At 42.5% G+C, this 15211-nt stretch overlaps 1 protein-coding gene across 1 annotated transcript in view; it reads left to right on the forward strand.

The window, feature by feature from the left end:
- Window positions 1-9599, forward strand: part of LOC123412064 (probable sulfate transporter 3.3) — a 45728-nt gene extending 36129 nt beyond the window's left edge. Inside the window, exons 13-14 of the mRNA XM_045105018.1 lie at window positions 8986-9062; window positions 9171-9599. Of these exons, the coding sequence (XP_044960953.1) occupies window positions 8986-9062; window positions 9171-9320 (227 nt within the window). The 3' untranslated portion in view covers window positions 9321-9599. The remainder of the gene's footprint in view (window positions 1-8985; window positions 9063-9170) is intronic.
- Window positions 9600-15211: the final 5612 nt, after the last annotated feature.

A 15211-nucleotide genomic window follows, 5' to 3' on the forward strand; every position in this document is an offset into this window, starting at 1 on the left:
GGCAGTTTATTACCTGAAGCATTTTGACAGCAACAAAATAGTATGCTACAGCCAACCTTAAGGCATGAAATTTAACTCAATGATAGAGGATCCCAAATGGTACAAATCACCAGTTCATAGCTTGGGCTAAATCCCCACAGAAAACTTACTAGCATCAAAGTATCATGACAAGAAAATAATAACAGAATCTCACACTTGGTGAAAATTTGTGATTTTCACTTGCTCCATTTCCAACAGAATATCAACTTTGACAAGGAATAAAACTGTGATGCAAAGTCCTATGAACAAACTTGTGACACTTAGTGAAAAAACAGAAGAACTCACGGTGGGGGAGGGGGGTAGGCGCCGGCGGTGGGGAAGGGGGGTGGCGCCGCGGGGATGGGGGCGCCGTGGTGGGGAAGTGGGTGGCGCCGTGGGGATGGGGGGAGCCACAGTGGGGAAGGGGGGTGGCGCCGGCAGTGGGGAAGGGGAGTGGCACCGGCGGTGGGGAGGGGGTGGCACCGCGGGGATGGGGGCGCCGTGGTGGGGAAGTGGGTGGCGCCGTGGGGATGGGGGGAGCCACAGTGGGGAAGGGGGGGTGGCGCCGGCGGTGGGGAAGGGGAGTGGCACCGGCGGTGGGGAGGGGGTGGCACCGCGGGGATGTGGGGCGCTGTGGTGGGGAATGGGGGTGGCGCCGCGGGCATGGGGGCCGCCGTGTTGGGAGAAGGAGGGCGTCGGTAGGTCCGGGCCGGCAAAATACATGGCCGTGTGCAAAACTCTAATATATGATTTATGTTCTTAGAGAAATAAAATTATAATCGATTTATCTACAACTCCTTTACCATATTGAATTAAATCCTCTATTTTTTTCTCTTTTGTTATGTTTGTACTCTAGGTAGATTTTAGAGGACACAACTTAGATTTTGAAACACAAGTCGTCTAGACCAATTAATAAAAACTACCCAAATGATGATTTTTTTAAAGAAATACACATCAAACAGTTAACAACAAACTATTTGTAAAACTGAGATGCAGAATTCATGGACCTGAAACTTGCCTCGCTGAATTGTTCCTGGACGAGGCAAGATGGACTAAAGGAGTGTCGAGTAGCCTGGAGGCGAGACACAATCATGCCGAGATTGATTTGACGAAGACAATGCACCTTAAGTAGTATTACTCTGATTGAAAAAAGAAGAGAGCAAGCAGCAACGAGTGATCTAGCATCTATCCTGATGGATGTAGTCACTCCACATTAGTTAATTTAAAGATTGATTTGGTTAAGTTGATTTCGCCGCCAGAAAACAGCTGTGTGCTTGTCCTACTCACCTGTTGTAGTTGTTGTCGTGCCTCCGAGTGTTGCCCGCCGTGCCGTCGGTCTTCTGTTGCGTCGTCAGCGTGTAGCCGCGGGCTGGTTGTTGTGCAGTCAGGGTTATTGTTGTAAATCGGGGGTCCTATTCTTGCGCTCACGCCTATAGATCGTGAGGACGATCGATATTATCTCAGCATTGATAAACGAACAAGTAATAGAGCGAGGCGTATCCAGGCCTTTCGGCCTATTGGCTTAACTAGGCCTATAATTGTTTTTGGGACCCTAAATTTTAAGGGCTTTGTGCGGGCCGCACAATCTGCACAACCATCGGCCCGACCCTGGGCGTCAGCGAGGGAGTGGCGCCGGCAGCCTGGCGGCAGCGTGTTCGGTGTCGGGGCGTAGGGGCATTATCGTGCGAGTTCAAAAACGGAGAAGTTGGGGGAGGAAGAAGGGCGCGCTTATGTAATCCAGCCCTTTAGTCCCGGTTGGTGGCTCCCTTTAGTCGTGATTGGAGCCACCAATCGGGACTAAAGGGAAAATTGCCTAGCCGAAAGAGCACGAAACTGCAACTCCTTTAGTCCCGATTGGTGGTTCCAACCAGGACTAAAGGAGGGTATTGGTCCCGGTTGGTGTCATCAACCGGGACGAAAGGGGGATGCTCCCGCGGCCAAATGTTTAGTCCCAGCTCGCTAGTTGAGAGGAGCTCGGAGTGCTTTATATGCTCCGCTGCCGTTGCCACCTCAAGCTTCTCTCTAATGCAGGCATTACTTGCCTATCCGACGCCATGTTGGGCCGGTTGGGCCCGCATCCTGGCCCATATACACATGGGTTTCTAGTCGTATGCACGCCGTGGTTGTCTAGTAGGCGGATAATTTTTTTAGTTGATTCTTTTTAGTCCATTCTTTTTAACAAATAAATACTTTGATAATTTTAGATAATATTTTAGTTGATTCTTTTTTATATCATTCTTTTAGTTAATGTTTTTGTTGATTCTTTTTAGTTCATTATTTTTAACAAATCAATACTTTGATAATTATAGTTAATATTATTTTGATTCTCTTTAGTTCATGCTTTTTGCTATTAGTTTATTATTTGAGCAAAATGACCCTGAAACTAAAAAACACTACAAATGAACTCTGAAAAGGTTGAAAGTTGGCATGATATCATCATTTCACCCACATAGCATGTGCTAAAAAGTTAAGAGGGTTACAACAAAAACTGAATGCACTTCGTGTACAAAATGGACAATTTCTTTCGAAGTATCAGGTTTTCGAACGAAAACTAATGTGTTACAAAGGGATTTCATCTTTTTGAACTTATTTGAACTCCAGACTTTTTGTGCGTTTAACAAGCACCATTGAAAGCCACATCATCAATTTTCAACCCTTTCCGACTTCATTTGGTATTTTTCGTGCATATATTAAATTTTTTTTTGAGCTAAACGACACTGAAATTGAAAAGCACTACAAATGAACTCTCAAAAGGATGAAAGTTTGCATTGGTATCATCATTTCACCCACCTAGCATGTGCTAAAAAGTTGAGAGGGTTACAACAAAAACTGAATGCACTTCGTGTACAAAATAGACAATCTCTTTTGAAGTATCAAGGTTTCAAACGAAAACTCATCTGTTACAAAAGGGATTTCATTTTTTGAACTTATTTCAACTCTATCCTTTTTGTGCGTTAAACATGCACCATTCAAGCCACATCGTCAGAATAGTTCTTGAGAGAAAGTCTTCACTTTATTTCGTGTGTCTCCCTTTGAGCCGTAACCATAGATAATTTTCATCGCTTAACACGGTGCTAATTTTCATCGCTTAACACGGTGCTTGGGTCAGACTTCACTTTGAAAGGACAAATTTCATGAAACTTTTCATAATCTTTAGACATGTCTATCTTGCCCTCCACTCCCATGACGTCTCTTTTCCCTGAAAGAACTATGTGGCGCTTTGGCTCATCATCGCATGATGTATTCACTTTCTTATCTTTTCTTTTTCTTGGTTTGGTAGACATGTCTTTCACATAGAAAACCTATGTCTCATTATTGGCTAGGATGAATGGTTCGCCTGTGTGCCCAAGATTGTTCGGATCCACTGTTGTCATTCCGTACTGTGGGTCTACCTGTACCCCGCCTCCTGACAGATTGACCCATTTGCATCCAAACAAAGGGACCTTAAAATCATGTCCATAGCCAAGTTCCCATATGTCCACTATGTAAGCATTATATGTGTCCCTTCCCCTCTTGGTTGCTGCATCAAAGCGGACACCACTGTTTTGGTTGATGCTCTTTTGATCTTGGTCGATCTTGTAAAATGTATTTCCATTTATCTCGTACCCTTTGTAAATCAATACAGTCAAAGATGGTCCCCTGGCCAACGAGTACAACTCATCTTCTAGAGTGTTGTTACCCTTGAGATGTGTTTGCAACCGACTACCGAAAGTCCTGATGTGTTTACATGTAATCCAGTCATTGCATTGCTCCGGGTGTTTGGAGCGTGGAATATTCTTGTGTTCATTGACATACGGGGTCACGAAGGTAGAATTATGTAGAACTCTGTAGTGTGCTTGCGCCCAAGAATGCCCGTCCCTACATATTATTGAGTCTGCTCCAAGCGTGCCTTTTCCAGTCAGTCTCCCCTCATACTGCGATTGAGGGAGAGCAATCTTCTTAAGGTCAAGAATGAAGTCAACACAAAACCCAATGACCTCCTCCACTTGATAGCTAGTGGAGATGCTTCCTTCTGGTCTAGCACGGTTACAAACATATTTCTTTAAGACTCCCAAGAATATCTCAAAGGGGAACATATTGTGTAGAAATACAAGGCCGAGAATGCCAAGCTTGTCGACTAGATGAACTAGGACATGCGTCATGATATTGAAAAAGGATGGTGGGCACCAACTCGAAACTGACAAGATGTTGCACCAAATCACTCTTTAACCTTGGTATGATTTCTGGATCGATTACCTTCTGAGAGATTGCATTGAGTAATGCACATAGCTTCACAATGTCTAATCGATCATTTTTTCGATAGAAGCCCCCTCAATGCAACCGGAAGCAGTCGCGTCATAACCACGTGACAGTCATGAGACTTTAGGTTTTGGCACTTTTTCTCTTCCATATTTACTATTCCCTTTATATTGGTCGGCAAGCTAGACGGGACATTCATACTGAGCATGCATTCAAAGAAGATTTCCTTCTCTTCTTTGGTCGGAGCGTAGCTGGCAGGACCTTCATACTGCTTTGAATGCATGTCGTCTTTTTCGTGCACACGTTGTTGGTCCTCCCGTGCCTTCGGTGTATCTTGTAACTTCCCATACATGCCCAAGAAGCCAAGTAGGTTCACACAAACATTCTTCGTCACGTGCATACATCGATTGCAGAGTGGACCTCTAGGTCTTTCCAATAGGATAGGTCCTAAAATATAGATTTCTTCTTCCACATGGGTGCACGTCCCTCAGCGTCATTCGGAACAGATTGTCCGCCAGGACCCTTTCCAAAGATTACACGTAAATCATTGACCATATCAAGTATGTGATCACGAGTACGGAGGGGGGGGCTTCTTCCGGTGATCTGCCTCACCTTTGAAATGCTTGTCATTCTTTCGACATTGATGGTTGGTCGGAAGAAATCGACGATGTCCCAGGTACACATTCTTCCTGCATTTGTCCAAATATATATACTTTCGATGTCATCTAAACAGTGCATGCATGCATGGTATCCCTTGTTTGTCTGTCTTGAAAGGTTACTGAGAGCAGACCAAGCATTGATGGTTACAAATAGCAACGCATGTAGGTCAAATTGCTGCTGTTTGTGCTCATCCCACACACGTACACCTTTTCCATTCCACAGCTATAGAAGTTCTTCAACTAATGGCCTTAGGTACACATCAATGTCGTTGCCGGGTTGCTTAGGGCCTTGGATGAGCACTGGCATCATAATAAACTTCCGCTTCATGCACAACCAAGGAGGAAGGTTATATATACATAGAGTCACGGGCCAGGTGCTATGATTGCTGCTCTGCTCCCCAAAAGGGTTAATGCCATCTGCACTTAAACCAAACCATACGTTCCTTACGTCACCTGCAAAGTCCACCTACCTTCTCTAGATTTTTCTCCACTGCAACCCATCAACGAGTGCTCTCAACTTCCCGTCTTTCTTACGGTCTTCCTTGTGCCATCGCATCAACTTGGCATGCTCTTTGTTTTTGAACAATAGTTTCAACCGTGGTATTATAGGAGCATACCACATCACCTTTGAAGCAACCCTCTTCCTAGGGCGCTCGCCCTCAACATCACCAGGGTCATCTCGTCTGATCTTATATCGCAATGCACCGCATACGGGGTATGCATTTAAATCCTCGTACTCATAGCGGTAGAGGATGCAGTCATTATGGCATGCATGTATCTTCTGCACCTCCAATCCTAGGGCAGAGAACCTTCTTTGCTTTGTACGTACTGTCAGGCAATTCGTTATCCTGTGGAAGCTTCTTCTTCTCTATTTTCAGTAGCTTCCCAAATCCCTTGTCAGATAAACCATTATCTGTCTTCCATTGCAGCAATTCCAGTGTGGTACCGCGCTTTGTGTTGCCATCTTCACAATTTGGGTACAACCCTTTTTTGTGATCCTCTAACATGCGCTCGAACTTCAACTTCTCCCTCTCACTTTCGCATTGTCTCTGTGCATCGACAATGACCCGGCAAAATCATCATCGGGCACATCGTCTGGTGCCTCTTGATCTTTAGCTTCCCCCGTTGCAGTATCACCGTATTCAAGAAACATAGGATCTGAATAATTGTCATCATCCTCTTCTTCTTCATTGTCTTCCATCATAACCCCTCTTTCTTTGTGCTTGGTCTAAACATAATAGTGAGGCATGGAACCCTTCTCAAGCAGGTGGACGTGAAGGGTTTTCGCGGTAGAGTAATCCTTCATATTCTCACAGTTAACACATGGACAATACATAAAACCATTCTACTTGGTTGCCTCGGCCACACCGAGAAAATTACGCAGGCCCGTAATGTACTCCGAAGTGCGTCGGTCATCGTACATCCATTGGTGGTTCATCCGTATTATGAAATTAAGTATGTCAAAAACCATTGCATAACATCATGAATAGAGAAATGACCAAATTAATATAAGTTCATCATCACATTAAAACCAAAGTACAGTAGTGATCAAATGCTATTACTGCAAAAATAAATACATAAAGTTCATATATAGTTCTCATAAAACAACATACAACTATGTAAAACATTTAAATGCAAGAACAAAGATGATCATAACTGCAACTAAGGTAACAATTGACCCAACAACATAATGATACCAAGCCTTTTTATCAATGTCGCATTTTCTAATGTTCTTAATCTTCAAGCGCATTGCTTCCATCTTCAAGCACATTGCATCCATCTTCAACTGCATTGCATCCATCTTTATCTTGTGATCATGGACGACATTGGCAACATGCAACTCCAATTCCATATTCTTCTCCTCAATTATTTTCAATTTTTTCTTCAAGTAATTGTTTTCTTTTTAACTAAATTTAATCTCTTAACAAGAGGCTCGGTTGGAATTTCGGGTTCACATACCTCCTAGATAAAATATCCATGTCACATTGGTCGGCATAGTTGTTATAAACACTAAATTAAACAAATATTTATAAAAAAAAAATATACCACGTCCGAATCATAGGCCGGACGAGGGCCGACGTGGGCGGATACCAAAACCATCGCACTATATAATAACAAACAATAATAAAAGTAACAAATTTGTACAAGTATCTATCTAAATCATACAAGTAAGAATTTTTTCTTTAAAAAGGAAGATAAGAACAAGAGGCTCACCACGGTGGCGCCGGCGACGAGATCGTCGCGGGTGATCGACAACATGAGGACGGGACGGGACGACACCCTACACATGTGCATACTGTAATAAGTTAATTTGGGCTCAAATTGTGTATCTAAATCAAAAGAACTCCCACATACACTCCTACACTAAACCCACAATCCACTCTACTTCTAGAGCATTTGAAATGAGCTAAACTAGCAGTGAGAGATGAAAGGATGAAGTAGCTAACCTTTTAGAACACTTGTGTAGTGCACCGCCAAACCTAGACAAGTCTTGAGGAAAATAAAGCTTGGAGAGGTCGATCTTGGAGAGGAGAAAGCTTAAGTGTGGCTCAGGCATTTCATCGAACACCTCATGTGCATGCATAGAACGGTGGCAAGAGCATGGCATGCACACCTCACACAGCCAAAAAACAAAGGAGAGGGTGGGCAGGGACGAGGGTATATATATGCATCTCTTTGGTCCCGGTTGGTGGACAGAACCTGGACAGAAGACTAACCTTTGATCCCGGTTCCAGCCACCAACCGAGATTAAATGTGTTGCGCCAGGAGCGAGGACCATTGGTCCCGGTTCGTGTATGGAACCGGGACCAAAGGGGTCAGACAAACCGGGAACCTGACCCGGTCGGCGCCCTGGCCTCACGGAACGGGACTAATGCACCTATTGGTCCCGGTTCGTAACAGAACCGGGATTAAAGACCTTTCATCGCTTGGACCAAAGCCCTGTTTTCTACTAGTGTAGGGGAACCTGGTAACTTAAGACATGTCTCATATTGGTGACTATAGCATGGGTAGTATATCAGCTACATAACCAATATGTTTGGAATTGTGGCGTGTGCACCCTGGTAACTTTAGCTTGACCAGACTTATAAGTATGACCTTAGAAGGCTAGTAACTACAGTACAAGCAGCATGGTAACTAAAGCATGAGAAATTCCAATAATTTCAGCATGAGTAGTTATGAACTGTTGTAAAAGTAAAACAGTATGAGCCGGTGGAGGATATGAAGAAATTCAGTGGAACCATGTAAAATAGTGTGAAATGTGTAGGAGAAATGGTAGAATCGGTAGTTTGGTTGCTATTTTTTGGTGTTCAAATTCGTAACTACAAGGTACAGGTAGCATTTATTTTTTGGAGTTCAAATTCTTAACAACAAGGTACAAGTAGCATTTAGTGTTGTGTGTGACTCAAAAAAGAAACTTTTGTTGCATGTAATCAAAAGTGTTCTGCCAAACTGGTTGGTGTGTCGGAATTAACACATAGTGGTTAGGTTTGATTCCCATCCACCGCGTAATTTTTTGGCTTTACAACATGGACTTGGGGGAGAAGATACGCAAGATAATGATCGATGTCCCACGTATGGCTAGATCATACTCCCTCCGTTCCTAAATATAAGTCTTTCTAGAGATTCTATTAGAGGATTACATACGGATGTATATAGACATACTCTAAAGTATAGATTCATTCATTTTGCTTTGTATGTAGTCATCTAGTAAAATCTTTTAAAAGACTTATATTTAGGAACGGAGGGAGTACATCAGGAGACGGGCCCGAACTAGATATCGATGTGAGAACCTAACAGATGTATGGACATGTGAAAAATTAGAGCAAATGCACTTGGAGCGTTGGGATATAATCGATAACAACATGGGCTTGCTAAGGGGGCAAGCACATTGGATGACCAACAATCGTTCGATTCTATCAATTTTTTTATCGTTCCCCAAATACTTTTGTCTTATTACCTAACTCAATCTCACTTAACCCATATGTATGTACTTGACTATTGGATGCATGTCAGAAATTTAGTATTTTCAGTAGCATCTTCACTGACACATCTTAGTTTTGTCTTTCAGCTGTCCCTGCAATTGATACAAGTGGCATAGCGTTCCTCGTTGACCTAAAGAAACCTACAGAGAAACTTGGCCTAGAGGTGTGGGTGTGTGTCTGTGCATGCGTGCGTGTACTTTCTTGTTCATAATTAAGCTGCCAATTTAGTTACGTTTGAAATTAACATCTCCTTTTTTCTCTGCCGTTGCAGCTTGTACTTGTGAATCCAACTGGAGAGGTCATGGAGAAAATACAACGAGCTAACGACCCACACAACCATTTCAGGCCAGATTGTCTCTATTTGACCATCGGGGAAGCAATTGCCTCACTTTCTGGAGAGGCCAATATGGCAACACCATAAAGTGGTTTGCCAAATTATTATTTTGACCATGTAGTTGCACTGCTAAATTCTCATCCATGAAAGTGTCGACAACAAAGCCCTTTACTTCTTGGGGTTTTATCATTTATGCCACTCGTTATGTCCCATTACTTAGTTTTGTCACTAGGAATTTCAACTACTCAAAAATGCCATCGCTTCGTTAGGCGCATGCTCAAAAATGCCACTAGACACCATTACCATTGGCTCAGATTATGTTTGCCATGTTATAATGATAAAAAAATTATGGATCAACCTCTCAGCTCTCCCTCTATCACAGTACAATAAAGTGTTTGTCTCACTTTGTCCCAACACCATTCTTATTTTCCTCTAAGACTATCGGCTTGCTTCTCCTGACAAGTGGGTCCAGAGTTATCATTGTGAGACAGAGAGAACTAACACGTGGTTCTAGGGTATTTTTGTGATATAACATTGTCAATGGGTTTGACATGATAATAGTGATGTCTAATGGCATTTTGGAGGAACACCTAAGGACCAATGGTATTTTTCAGATATCTCTTGGCATTTTTGAGCAAGCGTCTCAGCAAACGACGGCATTGTTAAGCAGTTGTATCTTCTATTGGCAAAACTGAGTAGTGGGACATAACTAGTAGCATAAATGATAAAAACCATACTTCTTTGTTTGTAGCTATATTCCTTTCCTTTCCAGGATTAAGTTACAATTAGATAATAGGTATATTAATGGAAATTAGCTACAAGTTAAGTTATAGTTGAACTCTGAGTTGTATTATATTTACAAGGATTTGTAATTTGGAGCAAACATGAATTATTTGGTAGAAATAGAGCGGAAAAGATCTGTGATTAGACACCCTTTATTACCAGGGTTTGTATTAAAAATGCAACACCTTGTTCTAACCGTATTGCACAATATATTCAAAATTTGATAAACTTCCGCTTTCCTTAGAATATCATAAACAAATCTTGTCTGATGAGCACCCTTTTCAAGGAAATAGAGAACAACTAGAGCATTTAAACAATTTTTACTCACTACTGGATCATAAAAACCTACTTTTTAAAGATATCCTCCTTCTCTTTGAGATCAAACATCAATTGAAATGTTACAATAAACAACTTATTGGGATAGATGTAAAATAACGCCCCCTCCCCCGAAGCGGATGGGAGGTTTTCTCATCATATGGTTCAAGAAAATTATTCAAATGTCTCTCGACAATAATAGAAATTAGACCATGATGTCTTAGTAGGACACTTATATCTTACGCCTTTCATATAATGTCGGGTACAAATACAATGTAACCTACGCCAGCATAATAGCACAAACGCGCAGGGGGAGCCATTGGTGTATGCTAGCGCATGAGAGGCTGGGGTACATTATTTTGTCACAGTAAAAGAGTGCCCATAGTCAGCCCCAGGATGTAACTGTGTTCGGTGAATCTTAATAAGAAATCTCAGTGTCATGTCTCATGTGATTGCTTGGTCACTGAAAGTTTTATTGCCGGCCGGCCAGTTGTGTGTGGTGGCTTGGCTGGCCGGTACGACCGAAAGGATGGCCTAGAAGGACGATTCTATATAGTGGTGAGCTACGCGTGTGTACATGTACTAAGATTTTTCTTCTTTCAGAAACATGATAAAAATATGTCAAACCCATGATGAGTAATTGGAAATTTGGAATCACGGCAGCTGGTTGCATAGTAAAAGTGTGTGTGTGGAAAAATACTTCCAAAAACATACTAAAAATAAAGAAACTTGGCTTGGCTTACAGTGTCATTTATGTGTGCTAGAAATAAATACTTTCGTTGGTTGTAAACAACACGTGCCTAAAACTTTAAACCCACCGCGCGAGACACTCGGACTGTCAGTTGTTTCCCATCTTAAAAACTAACAGACTAGACTCTATTTGAAACCTTGTATTTGCGCCCCGTTAAAATTTTGCAGTTGTGGCCTGCCTGAAAATTTGTAGTTGCTATCCCCAAGCCAACACCCCCTTCCCCTGGAAAACATGCAATTCTGGCCCTATTTAAATCAACCTCCCATTTGAAAACTTGAGGTTGCGACCTCTTGAAAACATGCAGTTGCAACCATATTTTAAAATGAGCGGTTGCAACCCATTGCGAGCATGCAGTCCGAACACATTTAAAAACATGTAGTTATGGCCCCATTTGAAAACTTGCTGTTGCGACCCTCTTCAAAATTTACAGTTGCAACCCATCTGAAAATTTGCAGTTGCGACCCCATTAAAAAACATGACGTTATGGCCCTATTTTGAAAAATTGCAGTTGTGACCCAATTGAGAATTTGCATTTACAACCCCATTTTAAAACATGCACTTGCCCCCCCCCCCCCCCCCTTGAGAACATGCAGTATCAACTTCTATTGAAAATTTGCAATTGCAACGCAATTTGGAAATTTGTAGCTGTGCTTCCTCTTGAAAACTTGCAATTACGATCTCATTTGAGAACCTGCAGCTATGATCCCTTAAATACTTACAAATGGGACCCCATTTAAAAACTTGCAGTAACAGCCCCATGAAACTTATGGCTGAGACCCATTTAAAAACATACAGTGGACAAACAAACAAACAAACGATGATAAGTACGAGGGGGAAGAATGGCATGTCAAACCCCCTAAAACATGCTGCTCCTAGCGCGAGACAAGCCTGCCCTACATGCAGCTCATGAATAATAATAATAATAGTAGTAGTAGTAGTAGTAATAATAATAATAATAATACAAGAGAGACACGAACGAAAGAGAAATGGAAACCAAGGATAAATAGAAAATGATAAATCTCATCCAATATAAATTAGTTGCAAAGTGTTTACATATAAAGAAGGAAAGGTTAAAACAAAAACTAAGAAAAGATTGTTAGAGAGAAAATAAAAAATAAAGGAAAAAAAAAACCAAATCTCCCCTAATAATAAAGCACCGATGGCATCTGTCGTCCGTCGTGACGTTTTTTGAAAAAAGTCCCTATATTTGTCATAATTCAAACCGCAGTCCTCCAATTAGTGAGAAAAAACGTTTGGCTTTTACAAATTCACCCCTCCCTACGGCGTCTTCTTATCCATAGACGATAGGCGGCGGCTGCACCGGAGATGGCCGGAGGAAGGATCCTCGATGGTCTCGAGCATGGCGTCGCTGCGCTCGCGGGAGGGTCGGCCCCGAGGGGGCGCGATCCACTTGGGCACCAGCCATCCGGGACCGAGACCGAGACCGCGCCCTGCCCCACCGTGTCCGCTGTCGTGCCGCCGCCGCCATGCCGCCGTCTGTCCGCACGGTCTCCATCCCCTTCGCCGACCTCAAGGTGAGCAGCCGCGTTCGGAGAACTCGCTTCCCTCGCCACACGCGGTGGTTATTTTCGCCCTTCCTCTGGTTCTGACCGTCAGACTGACGCCGTGAGTGTTCTATCCGGATTGCACTAGCGGGACAGGGACCTGAGCGGCAAGATCGAGGAGGGGCTCGGCCCCAACGGCCTCGGCATCATCTCCATTTCCGACGTGAGTGCCCTATTCGGATTGCGCCGTCACCGGGCGTCTCTTGCGATTGCGTACAGTGGGCCTCTGACAGAGCCAAGTCATGGCCTCATCAGGTCTCCTTCCTCTCCATCAGCAATTCCTTCGGTAAAAGATTGCATGCTAAATACCTAATCTGAGCTGCTCAGGATTGATATGACTAGATGATGAGATTGCTTATTAAATAAGTGAACACGTTCCTTCGGTAATTTAGGGGATTTTCTATTGGGGATTGATAAGAATATATGAACTTGTTGTGGAGGCCTGTAGCCTGTAGGCATACGTGCCGATTTCTCTGTTTCATCAGCTTGTACGTGCCCCAAAGGCAGTGTTGTTCATGTGGCGATCTTGTACGGTATAAAGAAAAAAAAAATTGGCTGTTGGAAATTATAGAAAGGGTAACTATGTAAGAAGTTGCAACCTGCAATATTTCTAACTTTGGGTTGCCTCATAAGGTGCAAATTTATTGATGTGTGATTTGTGGGTTTTTTTCTGCTGGTGCAAGGGGAAGAAATAGTATATCACTGATTCCAGTTTACTTAACTGTAGACTTAATATTTGATAATACATATATGCAGCTTGTGGTAGCTCGTTTTCTAATTTGATTGTGTGACAACCACGTTCATTATTTGAATCTTTAGATTTTAGAGATGAGGAGGTTTTTGGTTAATAGAGCAAGCACTGCAAACAAATTAGTGAGTATCATCCTTAACCGGAAATAGAAGTAGATCCACAATCACGGCCTAACCAAGCCAATGAATTCAATCCAAATGTGGTTGAGCATGATCCAGGAAAGATGAAACTAATTAGTGAGTATCATCCTAATATTCAAGGTCAAATGAGAAGATCATATGTGAGAAGAGCCGCGCGCAATCAGGAGAAATGTATAAGATCCGCTTGAAATGATGGACATGGAAGTTATTCAAGGCAGTTGATGCTAACAATATTATTGGAATATTTATTGTAATGTAGTCGGTATGTTCTTCAGAGCATTGTCCGTATGTTTCACCTGACCATCTCTATTCTTGCAAGCTCTCTATTTTGAATATATTCACATTTCACAAATAAATCTATTTTAATCACAAATTCATTTCTTATGTTGTAGTGCCTTCTAGGACTTTGGCAACATGGCGAGTTTGCCTCTGTGCAAAGCTGATTATGTCTGTTTTTGGCAAAGTTTAACAAGTGATAGATGCTTTTGACCGTGGCAAAAAATGGCAAGTGAGAGATGCTTCTGATCGTGGTGGAAGAAATTGCACTATGACACCTGGTATGGATAGCTTTACTTTAAATTACACTAGCAAAATAGCCCGTGCGTTGCAACGGGAGAAAAAATACCACACGCTTTTAATCTTTTTATAATTATTTTGATTTATTAAAATAATAAGCTAACTAACTAATGTAGTTAGTCTTATCCTATTTTGTTGAAAAATCAACCCGTCCATTGTTAATTCCACCATAATGAGAAATTGAAGTGGGGGTTGAATAACAAAAATTACACGGGCTTTTTTTATAAAAATGGCGTGGTGGGTTTTCCGACGGAAGCAATAGCCGCTTTATTATTATGTATAGATTTATTGTAGTGCTTATGTTTTCACTTCATTTTTAATGTGGATTTGTTGTTCGAAATATTTATGTTATATTATACGTTATGTATCCGAATACCCGAATTTTCATTACTAGATTATAGAATTAGGCTCAACTTGCCCAGGCTCCATAAAAGATTTGGCTCCCCTGATCGCGGGAGGCAGGCGCGGCTGGCTGTGATCAGCTGGACAGGAATGCACACGATAGGCGCTTCATCTAGATCAATAGGCACCAGCGTCATTGCGCGTCACCTCTTGGTGTGAGCAGCTGCTCGCTCTGTGAGCAGTTCATCCAGCGAGGACACGGAGTGCTGCCTGCCACCTCTGCTTCAAAAGTTGCACTGGTCCAGCAGGCAGCCAGGGTCGATTGGAATTGCAGAGATATGTGATGTTCGTGTGAGGAAGCCAACCATGATGCATGAGAAAACAATAGTTCTTTTCTTCTGTGCTTCAACGTGGACGATAAGTTCCGATCATCACGCACTTAGCACTTAGACTTTCAGATCGTTAAGATTGATTGGCCAAAGTTGCTCATCTCTACTCATGTTCTTCATCATCGGCACTGGCCCTGTCCTCACCAGCATATCGGGCGTGTCTGCGTCGTCTGCATCGGCTCCTATCCAGTACATGCAACACTCACATTTGTCACTGCTAGCTCGTTGTCCTGGACGCCGAGCATCGCTGATGCAGTCTACTCGATCACGACCGTGTTATTTGTTAGTAAAACAAGAATTAGGTACGGCGCTGCAGTAGATCTATTTTTTCCCTCATAAAAGTGCAGAACAACAGCCTAGGAAAAA

This window comes from Hordeum vulgare, chromosome 7H (genome assembly GCF_904849725.1).
Source record: "Hordeum vulgare subsp. vulgare chromosome 7H, MorexV3_pseudomolecules_assembly, whole genome shotgun sequence".
In the NCBI taxonomy this organism is placed as follows: Eukaryota; Viridiplantae; Streptophyta; class Magnoliopsida; order Poales; family Poaceae; genus Hordeum; species Hordeum vulgare.